This window comes from Ochotona princeps, chromosome 5 (genome assembly GCF_030435755.1).
Source record: "Ochotona princeps isolate mOchPri1 chromosome 5, mOchPri1.hap1, whole genome shotgun sequence".
NCBI classification, from domain to species: domain Eukaryota; kingdom Metazoa; phylum Chordata; class Mammalia; order Lagomorpha; family Ochotonidae; genus Ochotona; species Ochotona princeps.
Genome location: NC_080836.1, coordinates 96,278,823 through 96,294,868, shown reverse-complemented (window position 1 = coordinate 96,294,868; position 16,046 = coordinate 96,278,823). Strand labels below are relative to the sequence as shown.

At 48.1% G+C, this 16,046-nt stretch overlaps 1 protein-coding gene across 1 annotated transcript in view; it reads left to right on the top strand.

Annotated features, from left to right (window-relative positions):
- The window catches only part of SERPINE2 (serpin family E member 2), a 66,785-nt gene that overhangs the window by 34,647 nt on the left and 16,092 nt on the right, over nt 1-16,046 (top strand). Inside the window, exons 2-3 of the mRNA XM_058665073.1 lie at nt 4,558-4,838; nt 7,975-8,202. Coding sequence (XP_058521056.1) covers nt 4,559-4,838; nt 7,975-8,202 — 508 coding nt within the window. The 5' untranslated portion in view covers nt 4,558. The remainder of the gene's footprint in view (nt 1-4,557; nt 4,839-7,974; nt 8,203-16,046) is intronic.

Genomic DNA, 16,046 nt, shown 5'->3' with positions numbered 1-16,046 from the left:
CATACAATTTTTCATTTATATAGAGCAGATAGATGCCATGTTATGTATCATTGGCTCATGTGTTATATATAAACTGTATTTTTAGTATATGTGCTGTCGAAGCAAGCACTATAAACTGTATTTTTAAAAGGATTTATTTATTTGAAAGAGTTACAGAGACCTTTGAGGGGTGATGCAGATAGAGGGAGATACCTTCCATTCAGTGTCTTGGGCTGGACCATACTGAGGCCAGAAGACTGGAGCTCCATCCAGCTCTCCCAACTGGGTGGCAGGGACCCAAGCATTTTCCACCATTTTCCCAGGTTCATTAAGTAGGAGCTGAATCAGACAGAAATGGAGCAGGCAGAGATTGAACTGACACTTCCATGGGATGCACCATCACATGCAGCAGCTTGACATACTGTGCCACCTGCCCTGTAAACTACATTTTATAGAAAGAAGAATGTGTTAGACAGAAAGTGAGCTGTGTCTTTGAATAGATAGCCTGGTCTCCACGGGGGAGTAGTTTGGCACTGGTTCTCTGCAGGGGTCTGGTGCCAAGGCTGGGGTGAAGTGTGACAACAATCAGTAGGGTCAGAGACAGCAGAGGGAGGAGGGAGCACTGGCGATCGGATGCCTTGCTCGAACCTCCGGTAGAGCTGGGAAGAAAGAAAACATACTGGGGAAACCATTCAAATGAGAAGTGCAGAGGAAAAATGCTGTGAGATCTCAGAGTAGAGGGTAGCTAAACCCTACGTAGGACCATCAGGAAACTTTCATGCAAGTTGTGGAGGGAGCTATGGGGCAGCCCTGGCTGACACTGGGTGGAGGGCAAGGAAGAAAAAAATCGCAACCCAGGCATGGGAAAGATCCAAAGCAATCGGACAGCATCACGCTGTGAGAAAGGACTAGGTGTATTTACAGAATAGTGATCCTCCACAGCTCACCAATGGCGAGTTTTTTTAAGCCAAAATAACATTAGGAACGAGCAGATACACTGGACTGCTTCATGTGTTAAATCATGTCTCATGCACACATCAGTACCTAGTTATTTCAGAAACATTTCCTATTTCAGAAAGTGGAAAGGTTTAGAAGAAGAAAAAGTTTGGAAGTGCGTGAAGAAAGAAATGCAACATTTGGAGGGATGTGCTTGTGATGATAGCTTAGTTAATAGGTTTATGATTTCTCTCAATGATAGTCTGAATATGATAGACAGGGAGAGAGAGGGCTCCCATCTCTCAGCTCCCTGTCCTGAAATGTCCGTAATAGCTGGGGCTGGTCAAGGAGTCCAAAGTGTGGACGGCAGGAGACTGTTGCCTGAACTGTCACCACTGCCTGCCGTGGGCTGCATTTGTAGGAAGCAAAATCAGCAGCTGGAGCCAGAAATCAAAACAGGATTGTTGATATAAGATGTGGGCAGCACCTACCCAGCTAATGCCCGCTCAATCTCCTTTCCACTGTGGAAAGATTCAAGTAATAGGGAAACAGGTTTCTGAACATCCTCCATACTGATGCTGTGCAGTACATTTGGACAATACTCTTTTATTTGAATGTTTTAAATATCATTCCTCTTCAAAATGAGAATAGACATTTACTGTATTCTTCCCATTATAGGAATCTCCTTGTTCTAGAGATTGAGCATTTCAAAAGTTATTTCATGCAAAGAGCTGTTTATTTAGACATGAGTGTGTTTCACCATTTGGAGTTTGACACATCTAAAGTAACGCATGGAACAACACCCACCTCTCCTGGCTCCTTAACTCTGGAGAGAAGAGAAAGCTTAGGCACGTGTGCAAGCCAGACAGCTGAGCCTCTGGCAAAGAGACTGAGGCCAAGCAGGAATTCTGGCCAGAACACTTATCAAAAGCAGCTCTGATCCCAGCTCCTGCACAGCCCCGCACTGTCCCAGCGCACTGTTGTAACACTGCATATACGTCACTGAAAAACTTCCCAAGAAAAGAAACTAAGAGAAACACTCATGGCAGCCTTCCCCTGCAGCATAATGAAGCTATTCTTTTAGAAAAATTAACAACTAAAAAAATTTTTTTCAACTAAATACGACAGCTGTTTATTTGGGAGCCTGTGCTGACTCGAGGGCTTTGGCATCCTAGATTTCTCCCAGGTCTCTTCTCCCTGTTTGACAGTGTTTATGTGTAGAACTGGGGTGGGTCCGCCAAAGGCTACTAGAAGCAACACCAGTGTGATGTCTGGTATGCCTTTTTGGTGTACAGCTCCAACTGTTTAAGTATTCCCTAACCCAGCAATATTTCTGTGGGAAGGGTAGGTTGTGGCATGCTGAAAAGAGAGACCAGAAGAGATCATAATATGAGAGTCAGTGACTGAGTTGATGGGATAGATGAAGTTTTAGAAGTAGAATGTATTTCTTGAAAAAAGAAGAGGAAAAGGGGCAAATATTCATCCTGACTGTCTGATGAAATGGGTAAGGCTTCACTAGAGGATTTGGAACCTCTCCAGTGACCAGCAGGCTCCAGGAAGCTCGGGGGATTGTCACGGTATTAGAACCTCTCTAAAGTGCCAAAGTCAAAGTAGGCCGAGCTGGCCATAGTCAAGGCCTAAACGGGAGTGTGGATGTAGGTCACTCACATGTTCTGCATTCAGACAGGCAGCATTTGCACAATTATTTTACAATTAAGCCCTGGAGAAACACTGAATGTCCTACATTTTTAAGAAGGTGTTGCTTTCACAAGCTGTAAGAAAACTGCAACATCTGCTGGCCTTTGAAGTTCACTGTGTGTCAAGGGGCCAGGCGGGGAATTCTGTTTCTGTACATAGTTGTCGCACAACTCAGTTTGGCGATTTCCTTGAAGAGGGTTTGGCGCTGACAACAAGGCTCAGGACTGAAGACAAGCATTTTCTTAGCCACACTCAATAGACTATTTTGCTGCAGTGGAAAATAATCAGTTAAAATAGAAAGTACTTGGAAACAGAAAGTAGCCCTAGGGTTTAATCCCATAGTGATTTTTGAACGTCTGCGGAGACCCACGGTGGAAGTGCAGAGGAAGGAAGGCCCTGGAGACACTAGGCACCTGTCAAGTCAGCACTGGCCTGTCCATGTTCGTTCTTCTCCCTAGAACATTGTTCTGGCTCTGCTGCAGATCCCAGCTGCCTCTGTCTTCAGCACTCCCAGCTCCCCCCTTGTCATGTGTGTGATAAGGGAAGACATTTGCTCCATGCAAGTCTGGTATTTAAAGGAACCTCCGGCTTTTGCGTTTGTTTTACCATCACCAACTAAGCTTTTGTTTTACTGTCTTCCACTGTTTGATTCTTATTTAATGAAAGTATTGGCTTGTTCATAAACACATGTACACAGCTTTTACTTGTCATAGCCAAAGAAAGCTCTTGTTAAGTGGTAGTCAATGAAAGGAAGCTTATTCAAAACAAATTGTAATGGAGAAGATCTGCATAGCAGTGTCATCCACAAGGTTGATCAGTCTTTGTCCTACTGTAATATAAAACTACCATTTAACCTTATTTTAAGTAAGCAGTTATTGTATTGAAAAGTGATAATCTTATAAGAAAAGAATGAAATACACATGGTTCTAAAATCATGATAACAACCTGAGAAATTAGCTTCCGTGTTTGAAATTCTTTGGTGGGAGTGGATGTTCAGTACGATGGCTACGATGCTGCTTGGTTCACCCACATCACATGTCTGTGTTTAGGGACTGGCTCTGCTGCAGATCCCAGCTGCCTGCAGTTGTACGCCCTGAGAGGTAGCAGGGGGTGGCATGAGGAGTTGGGTCCATGCTATCCATGTGAAGTCCTGGCTTCTGACTTTGGTCTCAGCCAGCCTTGGCTGTTGCGGGAAGTTGAATGGTGAACCGCTGCAAGATAAATTCATCAGTCTATCTCTTTTTTCTCTCTGCCTTTAAAATAAGTAACATAACATAAAAAAATTAAGCCCTCCAGTGGTTTCTTGTGAACCACAGCATAAAAAACCATCCACTTTGCTGCACACTGGCCTCTAACATAGCCCATCTCCTCCCCCCTCGGTGCCTTTGATCTACTGTCCCCTGCCTGGAACACACCCTTTCCACATCCAGGTGCGGCCAGCCCTTTCTCACCATTCAGATAGTGTCACCTGTGCTCCCACTGCCCCTGACTTCCTCCTCCAAAGTCTCCCTCCTCTTACCCTTCTTTTGCTCAAATCTTTTTTAAATAATCACGACCTTTATCCCTTTCTGTATAATTTATTGCTTGCTCGTTTATTTTCTGTCTCCTCTCTAAAATATGAACTGCATGACAGGACTCTTGTGCTCATCTTCACAGCTCTGCACTCAGCACTTGTGAAGTGCAGGAGGCCCACAGTACATGGAGTGAAAAGTGGTGATGTGTTAGGTTCGTGCTCGGCGGTTCCGAGTAAGGACACAGCACATGTCAATTTGCTTTCTCTCTCTGCCCATCATCCTAAGGCATGTGTTGAAAACCCATTTACTCTGTATTGTTCTGTCTTCAAGCTGTACCACGTACACTGTCACATCTAGTTCAGCACAAACTAACCCATCCAAAATCTGTACTTGTTTTATATTTACATATATTTTATCTAATTTTTTTTAGGATGTCTTTGCCAAAAGGAGCCATGGGTTGGCATTTTCCCTTCTTCCTGTTGGCCTCCGTGACGTTCCCATCCGTCTGTTCCCAGTTCAACCCTCTGTCTCTTGAGGAGCTAGGCTCCAACATGGGAATCCAAGTTTTCAATCAGATTGTCAAGTCACAACCTCATGACAACATCGTCATTTCCCCGCATGGGATTGCGTCTGTCCTAGGGATGCTGCAGCTCGGAGCGGATGGCAAGACGAAGAAGCAGCTCACCACAGCCATGAGATACAGCGTGAATGGTGCGTGTGCTCCCTGCACTCTGGCCTGGGCCTTTGCTGGCATCCAGCATGGGGACATAGAAGGAGAGATGTTTGTTTGATCTTCGCTTCTGGGAAGCCGGGCAGCCAGGAGGGGTTTTGCTGATGTCATCCAGGGCTTAGGGTTAGTCTTTTCTAAAAGACACGTGTTCAGATGCTAGAAATGAGAACTGGAACTGCAAGAGGCTTGGGATCAACCACAGGGTCTCCCAGTGCTTTACTCTGCTCGTGTCTAAAGGGAGAACTTCCTGTTCCACCCCTCCATGATGGAGGGCCAGAGCACACTGTGCTTGGGAATGAGCTTCAGGAACGTTTAGGGAGGCCACAAGGACAGCGAGGGAGGACAATGCACGCAGTGGTGATGGAACTGTCCTGTCTTGACCATAGGAATGGTCACATAGGGCAAAATTACAGAGCTGCACACATGCACGCACACACACATTGGTTAGGAAGCATGAGAGGAGAATGCACCTTATGAACTGTACTAGAGGTAGTTTCTAATAAAATGACAGTACCATTGGGGAAGACTGGGTGGAAGGCACATATGACTGCCTATGTGTTTTTAGACTTATTGTATATTTATAAACCTTCCAAAGTAAAAGTCTGGAAACATGCGTTTTAAAAATAGGGCCCGATGAGAAAATTTTGTTGAACATAGACCTGTTTTTTAGTTACCTTTTTGCACACATGGCCTTGTATCTGTCGGTGTTGTGGCACGGCCATCATTCAGACGTTTTGACCAGAGTCGCCATCACCTGCCTGTGCACAGGTGCAGGATGTGAGTAACAGAACTGGCTTCTGAGCCCATCACCCACATGCACTGGGATCTTCTGGCTCTGTTACTGCATTGAAGGCTTAGTTCTCCTACTCCTGTTCTTCTACCTCTCCCGTAAGGTTCCAAGACTCTGGGCTACAGCAACACCTGTAGCTGGTGGAGTAAGATGGGGAAATGTAGGGATTCATGCCACTTGGGACCTCACACTTTGTGTTCTCAGTGGAACCTCCTCCAGGGCTGCCCCACCCAGCGCTGCCAACAAGTGCCTGGCTGCACTGCTTTGTCGATTCAGAGTTATTTAACTTTTCACTTAAGTTTGCAATGTGTTCACCTGCTGCAAGTGTGAAAGAACTGTGTCTTTGGGACACACTGTTCTGTCCCTCACTGGGAAGCAGAGAAAGCTCCTGGCCTCTTACAACTTCATGGTGAATCACTACTAAAATTTATGGCTTTTTGTGGTACAATCCAGGCCTTGTTGGCCAGTGAAGTTCTGAAATAGCAACTGGAGTTTGTTGTTTGTTTAAATGCTGGGTCACCAACTCTATCCCTCCCCACCCCTTCTTCCTCCAAAGCGGCCAGCAGTCCCACTGTAGAACAGGACTCTAGTGTACAGGTCAGACTCACCGGGGAGATTGTTGCTGGGGCTGAGCCTCCGGGCACACACCGTAGTGAGGAAGGGAGCAGGGCTGCTGGGGACAGCAAAGGGGAAGATAATCCCTGGAGGAGAGAATCCCTGGGACTTGTAGAAGATGAGGCAATATGGATAACAGAGTGGACTCTGGAACTTGGCCATGGACGTCTTTTAGCCTCTGAGGCCAGCTATTGCCTGGCTTGGAAATGGGCCGGCTGAAAGAATGGAATGGACATGGTCCTGAAAGGCCCAAGAAAGGGCTCTTTGCATTGTAAAGTGCTGTTTATGGACCTTGGAAGACCTTGTCCTGCTTTTGTTTGAGGAGGGACAAGTCAGCTCTTGGGGAACTATGAGTGGGATGCTGGTGTGATGTTAGAGGACAATGTCATTTTGAAAAGACAGATGTGTAATTCAAGTTCTCTATAGAAATACATTTCATGCTCATAATTTGCACCTCAAGTTTTTATACTTTATAAGACTCAGTGGAGCATGTGTGAATGATTCATGTAAAATAAAGCTTATATTGCCATAAAATTAATTTCTTTCCCTTGTGAGCCTTGTATCAAGTAAAAATCACGGTGTTCGGGCTGGTGGCATATGGCAGTTACTAGTACTGTTTCTGTTGTTCTCTTCGGTTTTTTCCCCCAAAACAAAACAAAAATGCTTTTAAACCTTTGGCAAGAAAAGAAGTATCATCTCTCATGATTAGACAAGAGAGAGAATGAATTAGGAGGCCGCCTGATTTATTTCTCAGGGACTATAGCATTAAGGAGATGGCCAACATTCTTACTGACCTGGTCCCTAGAAAGGCTGCTGAGAGAATGAGAGCTATGATCAGAAGCTGCTAGAAACACCTTCAATAGGCCTGTGTTTGAAAACAAACACAGCAGGCCCAGTGCCATAGCCTAGTGGCTAAAGTCCTCACCTTCCACACCCGGCTCCCATATGGCTGCCAGTTCGTACCCTGGCAGACCCCCTTCCCATCCAGCTTCCTGCCTGTAGGCTGAGAAAGCAGTTGAGAACAACCCAAAGCTTTTGGACCCTGCACCCCTATGGGAGACCCAGAGGAGGCTCCTGCCTCCTGATCAGCTCAGCTCCGGCTGCTGTGGCCACTTGGGGAGTGAATCAGCAGACGGTTCCAATAAAAATAAATAAATCTTAGGAAGAAAGCAAGGAAGGAAGGAAGGAAGGAAGGGAGGAAAAGAAAGGAAAGGAGGGAGGGAGGACAGAGATGGAAATCTCCTCCCCTGGTTCACTCCCAAATAAGTCTGTGGGGTATGGGTCTGAGCCCGGGCCAGGCTGACACAGGGCACTTGGAACTCAACCCAGGTTTCCCACATGGGTGGAGGGATTCGGCTCCTTGAGCTGTCATCAGCTGCCTCCCAGGATCTGCCCTGGCAGGAAACCAGAGTTGGAACAGGACCCGGGAGTCTGAACCCAGGCACTGATGTGGGAGCGGAGTTTCAGCCTCTGGTGACATGCTTGCCACAGTGAGCCTGCTGTGATGCAGAAACATAACTGAGTTTTAAGAGCTTTCGTGATTATTCTTTATTTAAAAACCCACCCGTCGCTTTTCTGAAGAATGAGCCACTGAGAAAGTGTACGACATCTTGCTTTTGCTGTTTTATTTGCTGTGAGACAGAGATTTAATTGACAGAAAGCATTTCTAAATGCTCATGCAATATTGCTGTGCTTGCTAATTTCTCCCTTAGGAGTTGGTAAAGTATTAAAAAAGATCAACAAGGCCATCATCTCCAAGAAGAATAAAGACATCGTGACGGTGGCCAATGCCGTGTTTGTGAAGAACGGCTTTAAAATGGAAATGCCTTTCGTCGCGCGAAACAAGGATGTGTTCCGCTGTGAAGTTCGCAACGTGAACTTCGGGGACCCAGCCTCCGCCTGTGATTCTGTCAACACGTGGGTAAAGAATGAAACCCGGGGTGAGTGGACCCCCAGTTCTGTGTGAACGGAGGTGGGCATTTGGCTCCGTGATGCTGTCTGCCCTCTGCCAGCGCGTGGCCCTTCTGTTGAGAAATGCCCGCAGCCCGCGTCACTCTGGTGTGTCTAGCTTCCTCTGGGGATGCAGGGACTCAGTCCACCTCTTCACTCAGTGTTGCTGCCACCACTGCGCCCCTTTGAGCATCACTGCCTGTGGCTCCCTCCGTTCCTGCCATGCCTGCCTTGGCCATGTCCGTGGGCTCCTCTGTGTTCAGAAGGCTTTCTCACTCATCTCTTTCTGCCTTGGCACCTGCCCTCCCCTCTGCATGAAACACAACCTTCGGGGTGGTCTTCTCTCTCTGCCTTCCCAACTTCCTACTCCTGCTTTCACCAAGACACACATTCACTCTTACCAGTCATGTTCAGCCTGTGTTGACATCTTTGGCAAACTCCTCCATTACAGCCCCTTCCACACTGCGTGGTGGTGACTCACTTAGGTGTGTGGCCCCCCTTTTTTATTTATTTATTTATTTATGTATTTATTTGAAAGGCACAGTTACAGAGAAAGAGGGAGAGAGGCAGAGCTTCCATCTTTGGTTCACTCCCCAAATGGCTGCAATGAGCAGAACTGGGCCAGCCCAAAGCCAGGAGTCAGACACTTCTTCCAGATTTCCCACAAGGGTCCAGGGGCACGAAGCACTTGGGCCATCATTCACCACTTGTCCCAGGCACAGGAGCAGGGAGTTAGATCAGAAGTAGGGCAGCCAGGACTGAAACTAGAGCCCACATGGCTTAAACCACTCCACCAAGTGTGTGTCTCCTTGCATTAAATGGAAACAGTGTCTGACAATGGTGTTAGAAAGCTGTTCATCTGCAAACTGCAAGTTCAGCTTGAATCCTCAGTAGAGCTGTGGGCCTGTACCAGAACAGGGACCCGTAAGCTTAAAATAGAAACTCCAGATCCCTTTTTGTTTTAGTTTCAGGTTTAGATTTTCTGCTTTTTTTTTTTTTTAATAACAAGGAGAATTAGTGTCAAGTAATTGGGACCAAAAGTGACTCAACAGGAAGAAGCAGCCATGCTGCAAGTTGGGGAGACTCCGGCATTCCTGTTAGACCTGCAGCAGAATTGCTTGGGGAGTGTATGTCAAATATAGATCCCTGGACCTCTGCCCAATGACTTTGAATCTCCAAGAGAAAAGGGGGCAGTTCCCATTCTGTCTGCAGCAGCCACCACTGTACTCAGATCATGAGAGGGGGCACTCAGGGACCGGATAGAGTGATGAATCTCAGGGTCCAGATATACTGCCCAGGTGTGAGCTTTCCCAGTATCCCAAAATGACCAAGAGAGCAGCACTGGCCTGCATTCTGCTGGGCTGCTGGAGGCCGCCGGCCTGAGCACAGTGGCTGGGAGCAGATGCCTTCGGGACTAGTTCCTGGTTCTGTTGCTGCGGCTGGGGTGTGTCTTGCACCCTCTTCTTATTTCTTACTCTACATTTACCTACATGAAAGGCAGAGTTAGAGAGGGAAAGAAGGAGAGACAGTGAGAGAGACGTTCCATCCCATGATCCAGACTGGGTCAGGCCAAAGCCAGGACTCAGGGACTTTATCTGGGTCTCCCCATTGGGCACAGGGGCACTAGCATTTGGTCATCTTTCCCTGCTTTTCCAAAATCACCAGCAGGGGGTTGGGTCGGAAGGGGAGCAGCTGGCACACTTATGGGATGCCAGCATCCCAGTTGGTGGCTTAACCCGATGCACTGCAGTGCCAGCTCCTCAGCCTTCTGCTGGACCTGTGGAAGAGTAGTGTGACATCACTTGCTTCCAGAGCACCTGACAGGCTTGGATGCAAAGCCATGAGCAAAGAACTTCTCAATCAGCCTGAGCCTTGTCCTGTTAAGCAAACATTTTAGTGCTCTTAATTATCCTGAAATGAGATTTACAGATTGTATGATTTAGGCATATACACACAGTGATATTTTAATTAACATAACACCCAGCTGTATAATACATGAGAGAACAAGAGAAATGTCATTTATGTATGTAAGCTTGTATGACAGCTATATCCAAATACATAATAAAAGAGTCAGATTCTTTTTTATTTTTTTATTTTTTAATAATCTTACTTAGTTGATTAGGGAACAAAGTGTCAAGGGCTACAGGGTGAAAGTGGGTAATACCATTGTTTCCACATCAATATCATTTTACCCTGTATCTGGGGTCAGGAAAAAAACAAAGGGAAAAGCCCCACCCAACCTCCCACCCATCCCAGATCCCCAATGGGAGGTGCGCTCTGAGGGTCCTGCTCATACAGTTTTGATAGTTCATCAGTTCTGGATTGCTGCCAATCTCTCAGTTCCAATCGCAATGAACCCTATTCAGAATCCACTGGCTGACAGTCTCTTCATGGTTGGGGTTCTAAGATCAGCAGTTCAGTTGGAGCAATCTCCAAACAAACTTCATCTGAGATGATCCCAGGCCTGATTCTTGCGCAAGTTTGCTAGTGCAGAATCCAACACCATCCGTCACACCAATCAGCTTATGCACATGCTGGTCATTGGGATTTCTGGGTTCATTCTGTTTCCAGCCCTGTCTTCCTCGTGAACCAACGGGTGTTGTAGTCCAGTTCGATCCTGCCCACTTCATACTCGGTCCTCACGCAAACTGGTTGGAGCTGCAGCCTGGTTGGGGCGACTCCCCATAACCCCCACCAGTTCTGCCCCCTACCCTGGTTCCCATACTTGCCAGTACGCACCGCAGGCTTGTCAAGTCTGTCCCACATCCTGTTTAGCTCTCGCACATGTCAATGGGCATTGAAGCCCAGCTCAACCCAACCAACCTACTATCCAGCCCACACACCTACTGGCAGGTGCCCTTCTGTACAGCCACCCCTGCCCCTGTCCTGGTGTTCGTGCTGTCCAATGAGAGTGGTAGCCCCGAGGGAGGTGCCCGCTATTTCCCTTCTAGGCCACACTCACTCCCCGATTATGCACTCTCCAGGTAGTTCTGGCATTTGACTTGACAGAATTAGCTCCCAGTGCCAGCCTCTGCCAGCTAGTACTGCAGCTAGCCCAACCAACCCTCACCCACTCTAGTTTTCGCTTGCACCAGTCGGAGCAGTCAGCCCACCATGGACCTTCCCTTATCTAGCCCACTTGAGGCCCACAGGTGTAACAGCCCTGCCTATTCTGATCTGCCCCCATCCCGACTCACGCTTTCCAATGGAAGTAGTTGTCCAGCAGGGGAGCCCACATTCCCCTGTCAGCTTTGCCTCCTCCCCCTGATTATCACATGTGCTGTTTGGGCACAGCAACCATATCTGGTACGGCTCATCTCACCTTGGCATTCCTTATTGTGTACTAGTATGTGTTGCAACCGAACCTGGCTCGACCCACACTCTGTTCTGGCGCTCGGACTCACCAGCTGGTGATGTGAACAGGTTCAGCCTGGTCTGCCCCAATCCATGCCATGTGTATGCCAGTGGGATAATTTCCATAGCCTGTTCTGGGCTGTTTCCTATTGTGTTTCTTGCACTTACCTGCAGGGACTGTGTCCTGCCAGAGGAGTTGTCCAGGCTCCTCCATCAGAAACTCTCCCAGTGCCAGGTTTCGCACATACCAGTGGGTCCATGAGCCAGCCCTGTTCAGTTCACCTCCTGTCCTAGCAGGAACAGTGGTGTTTCCTGACTGTTCTTCAACCCAATCTGGTTCTTATTGTTGGATGTTTCAACCCAGCCATGGCTCTTCCATACCCCCATACAGCTCACACATGGTTCAGTAAGGGCTGAGACCTAGCCTAGTCTGTCATACATTTGCCCTGGTCCTGCAGAGCACCAGATGGTGTTGGAGTCTGGCCCGGCTTGGTGCTTCCATTCCCAGTCGACACTTGTGCCAAGTGGGATTACACTCGTATCCTGATCGGAACACAGCCCCATTTACAGCCCACGCGCTCATTGGTGGGAAACTCAACCCAGCTAGGGTGTCCGCTTAGCTGCCCAACTGGGCCTATTCCCAGCCTTAGATCTCGTGAAGGCCAGTGGTTGCTCTGATTCAACTTGGTAGAGCCCCTCTCTTGTCCTGTCCCCTTAGATTCTGTGGCTTAGCATCCCTGTCTTACGCAGATCAGTAAGTGCCAGGAGCTACTTGGCATGACCTGTGCTCCAACCTGATTTCTGTTGTTTCTTGTGAGTTAAGGTTTGTTCAGCCCTGCCCATTCTGTCCCCTTCCAGTGGCAGCCCGGCCAACCCCACATCCTGTTAAAGGATGCACTTTCAGGTGCTGCTGCCTTGACCTGCACTGACTGTTTTGGGTTCCTGCACCTGTGTGTGATGGCAGGTGGCATGGTCACATCTAGCTTAGTCCATCCCAACCCCAGCTTGCGAGTTAACCAGAGGAACTTGTATTTCCACAGAGTTGGGCCCACCCAACCCCATAGAGTCTACCCCCAGACCAAGTTCTCTCGCGTGCTGGATAGCGTCTTGACCCTCCCAAATGTGACCACTCCACCACTCCACCAAACAGTTGGGTAATGGTACCCATCACTGCCAAAGAGGCCCCCATCCATAGCATTGGTGTGGGCTGGTGTGTGACAATCAGTGATGTTCTAGGCAAACAGGCCATTTCTGTATTCCGAATTGGGTTGGTGTATCTGACTAACCGTAATTGTCTCCTGGGGACTTCCCTCCAAACCACCAGGTCTCAGTCCCCACTCATGCCTAAAACTTCCATGACCCTGTCACTGGGAATCACCCAAGATTCACTACTCACCTACACTAAAATTGGACTTAGTCATGGGTGTCCCCAGGCAGCAAACATATCTTTAAAAACCCCATAGTTTGCCGCCGGGCGGCCAGCAGGCAAAGCCTGGCACCATATGGTGCACTAGCCGCCCTGGGGGAGGCCGAAGACTCATTCACTGCCTTGCGGCAGTGTCTTTGGCGTGAGCCCCCAGCATTGGGTCTGACCCGGCAGGGGCACCCGCCACAGCCGCCACACTGTGAGGAGCGGCACTTGCCCCCAAACCCAAGGCCCGAACCAAGGAGTCAGATTCTTAGAATAAGTGGAAAGTAAAGGCTACAGAAGTAGCTGGGCCAGGTACAGTGCACTGGTGACACGAGGACCCCAAACTGTGTTTTGCCATGGCTGATATTTTTTTCTGAAGTTGTGTATGACTGTTGATAAATTTCTCCACAGAACGAAGGACAAGCTCCTCTTGATTTACATGGTAAATTAAGTAAACACTGGAAGCCTGCCCCCAGAAAAAGTAGTGTTTACACATGAGAATGACATGCTGGGCTCAGATCATCCCAGACAAGGCTCCCATCGGCATGGATGTGCATGGGGGGTATGAAAGTCACACCGGAAGCACACAGTCCTTTACTGAGTGCAGCTCTTTTGAAAGCTGTGCAATGCATGACACTTCTTGCCACTACCTATTCAACCAAAAACACTCCAGAAGTTCCTAGGCTGCTTCCCTGGGGTGATCAGCCCCATTGGGCAGGACTGGGATGCCTGAGAGAGCTCGGAGGGACCTTGGAGCTCAGTCTCTGCTCAGTCTGACAGGTGCAGGTGCATCCCCTGGGGGCGACTGTTCCCTCTCTCTAGAGGGGGAAGACAAACACCAAGGACCTTGGCAGTGGGCTGCTGATGGTCCTGAGTCCTGGGCCACAGCTTCCCCACACCCTCTCTGTTCTGGCAGCACAGGCTGCTGGGTCTCTCACTCTCCACCCTGCCTTCTGTCTGAGACGTCCGCATGGGCCTCCGGCTGCCTGACCTGTCCCGCCTGCTTCCTCTTGCTAATGCTCCCTGGTTTCTGTACCTTCCTGTGAGTAACATAGGAATTGCAAGCACAAGTTCTGGGTTTGAATCTTAGTTCTGCCCCTTGTTTGCTGTGCATCCTTGGAGTCGTTGCCTGACCACCCTATTCCTTAGTATTCTTTTCTATAAAAGGGTGGTAGTATAATATCTGTTGAAAGAATTTGATGGGAAGGCTGTCTTGAGGATAAGTGTGAGCCAATTTTATAGTGATGAGCTTAAATATTCCCTCTCCAAGGAAGCCACTCTTCCCAGGCCTTACTGAGAGCAGTTGATTTCCTCTCTTAATTTCCCTTGTAGCTTTAATTTGTTAAGATTGAAGCCTTATGCTTTTCCAAATCATTGTTGTCAGCCCCTGCCTTCTCTATTATCCAGGACTCTTTGGGGGCAGGTTTTATTTTGTGTTACAAGTGTACCTGGCACGAAGTAGGAAGTAATCTGAAGATGGGTGGATGGCTGGGTGTGAGATGGATGGATGGATGGATGGACGGACAGGCAGATGGACAGAATGGTTGGTGAATAGATGAATGGGGTAGCAGTTAGCAGCAGGGCCACCATGTGCTCTCCTCCTCTAAGCTGTATGTTTTAGCTGTTCCTTCTTTTGCTTTCATTTCCTTTCTTCCTGTCTGCCCTCTTCTGCATCTTAATCCTTCCAGTGATCATCTCTGAAAAGAACTGAGATGTCCCCAGACGCTTGCTGAGCACTGACTGTACACTGAACACTAGGACTGGAGCCCTTGTCCTGTGAAAGTCACAGCTTGGTTGGAGATAAACACATTGGAATCAGCTAGAATAAAGGACTGCAGTGCCATGGAGCTGCTGTCCAAATGGGGCTTTGCGCAAAATGAGAGGAGAAGCGTCTCCTATCCACAGAAGATTCCCGGTGCTGTTTTAGAGTCAGGTAGTTATTGGTAAGGCAGTGTTTGCAGCAAAGGCAAGAAACAGCATTCACTTGGAGGACCAACTCTAAGGACCTATGCCTCCTGTGGGGAGGCGCCCATTTCCAGAGCCCAGGTGATTTCCGTCTGGGTCTTGACTAAAGGTTGTTTGGTGCCCCCTTGTGGACGTTAGGAGTAGTGGTGAAACTGTCCCAGCTCGCCTTGGGTCAAGGGAACGTTTAACCAGATGATTATACTGTAATTTAAACCTTTGCTGATTGTATGCTAGCATCCCCTTGAGCTCTGATTAAAAGGACTAGAAGTTGTCTCTGCTGAACTAGACGTGCTTGATGCTTCAGAAGCTTTTGGTTTTGCTCTCACCTTTTAAAGGAAAGCTACGCAGGGCTGGCATGAAGGCTCAGTTGGTTGACCCCTAGACTACAAGTGCCAGCGTCTCATATGGGTGCTGGTTCATGTTCTCGCTGCTCTGCCTCTGATCCAGCTCCTTATTCATGGCCTGGTAAAAGCAGCAGATGATTGTCCAAAACCTTGGGACTCTGCACTCACATGAGAGACCAGGAAGGGCCTCCAGGCTCCTGGCTTCACATGGCTCAGCTGCAGCCCCTGTGGCCTTTGGGAAGTGAATCAGTGGATGGAGGATCTCTGTCTTTCCTTTTCTGTCTATAAATCTGCCTTTCAAATAAATAAATCTTTTTTTAAAATGCTATTTAAAAAAAACCCTAATTTTTAGTAGTTTAGGAGGTTCGGGATCCCTGTTAAAACACACACACACACACACGTAAATTGGCAAATACCAAGCACAGAACGGGAAACCAGAGCTGCATCCCCAGGTCAGACTCTGGGAGGATCCTTGGCATCATGAGTGAGGAGAGCCACATTTGCTCCCCAACCCCTGGCACTCGCAACGTGGACCATCCCCAACACCTCCCCAAGTTCTTCCAGGACGCACCTCAGTTCTTCTCTCTGTAGCCTTAGCACTAGCTCAACATCTGACCTATACATATAGACACCAATTTTGTTTGTATTCTTCAACTTGCTATGGATCCACAGACAATCAGGGCTTCCAAACTAATCCTCAGCATTTCCAAAATCTTAACCCAAGGATTAAGCCTTGATAACACTGCACAGGCTGAATGAA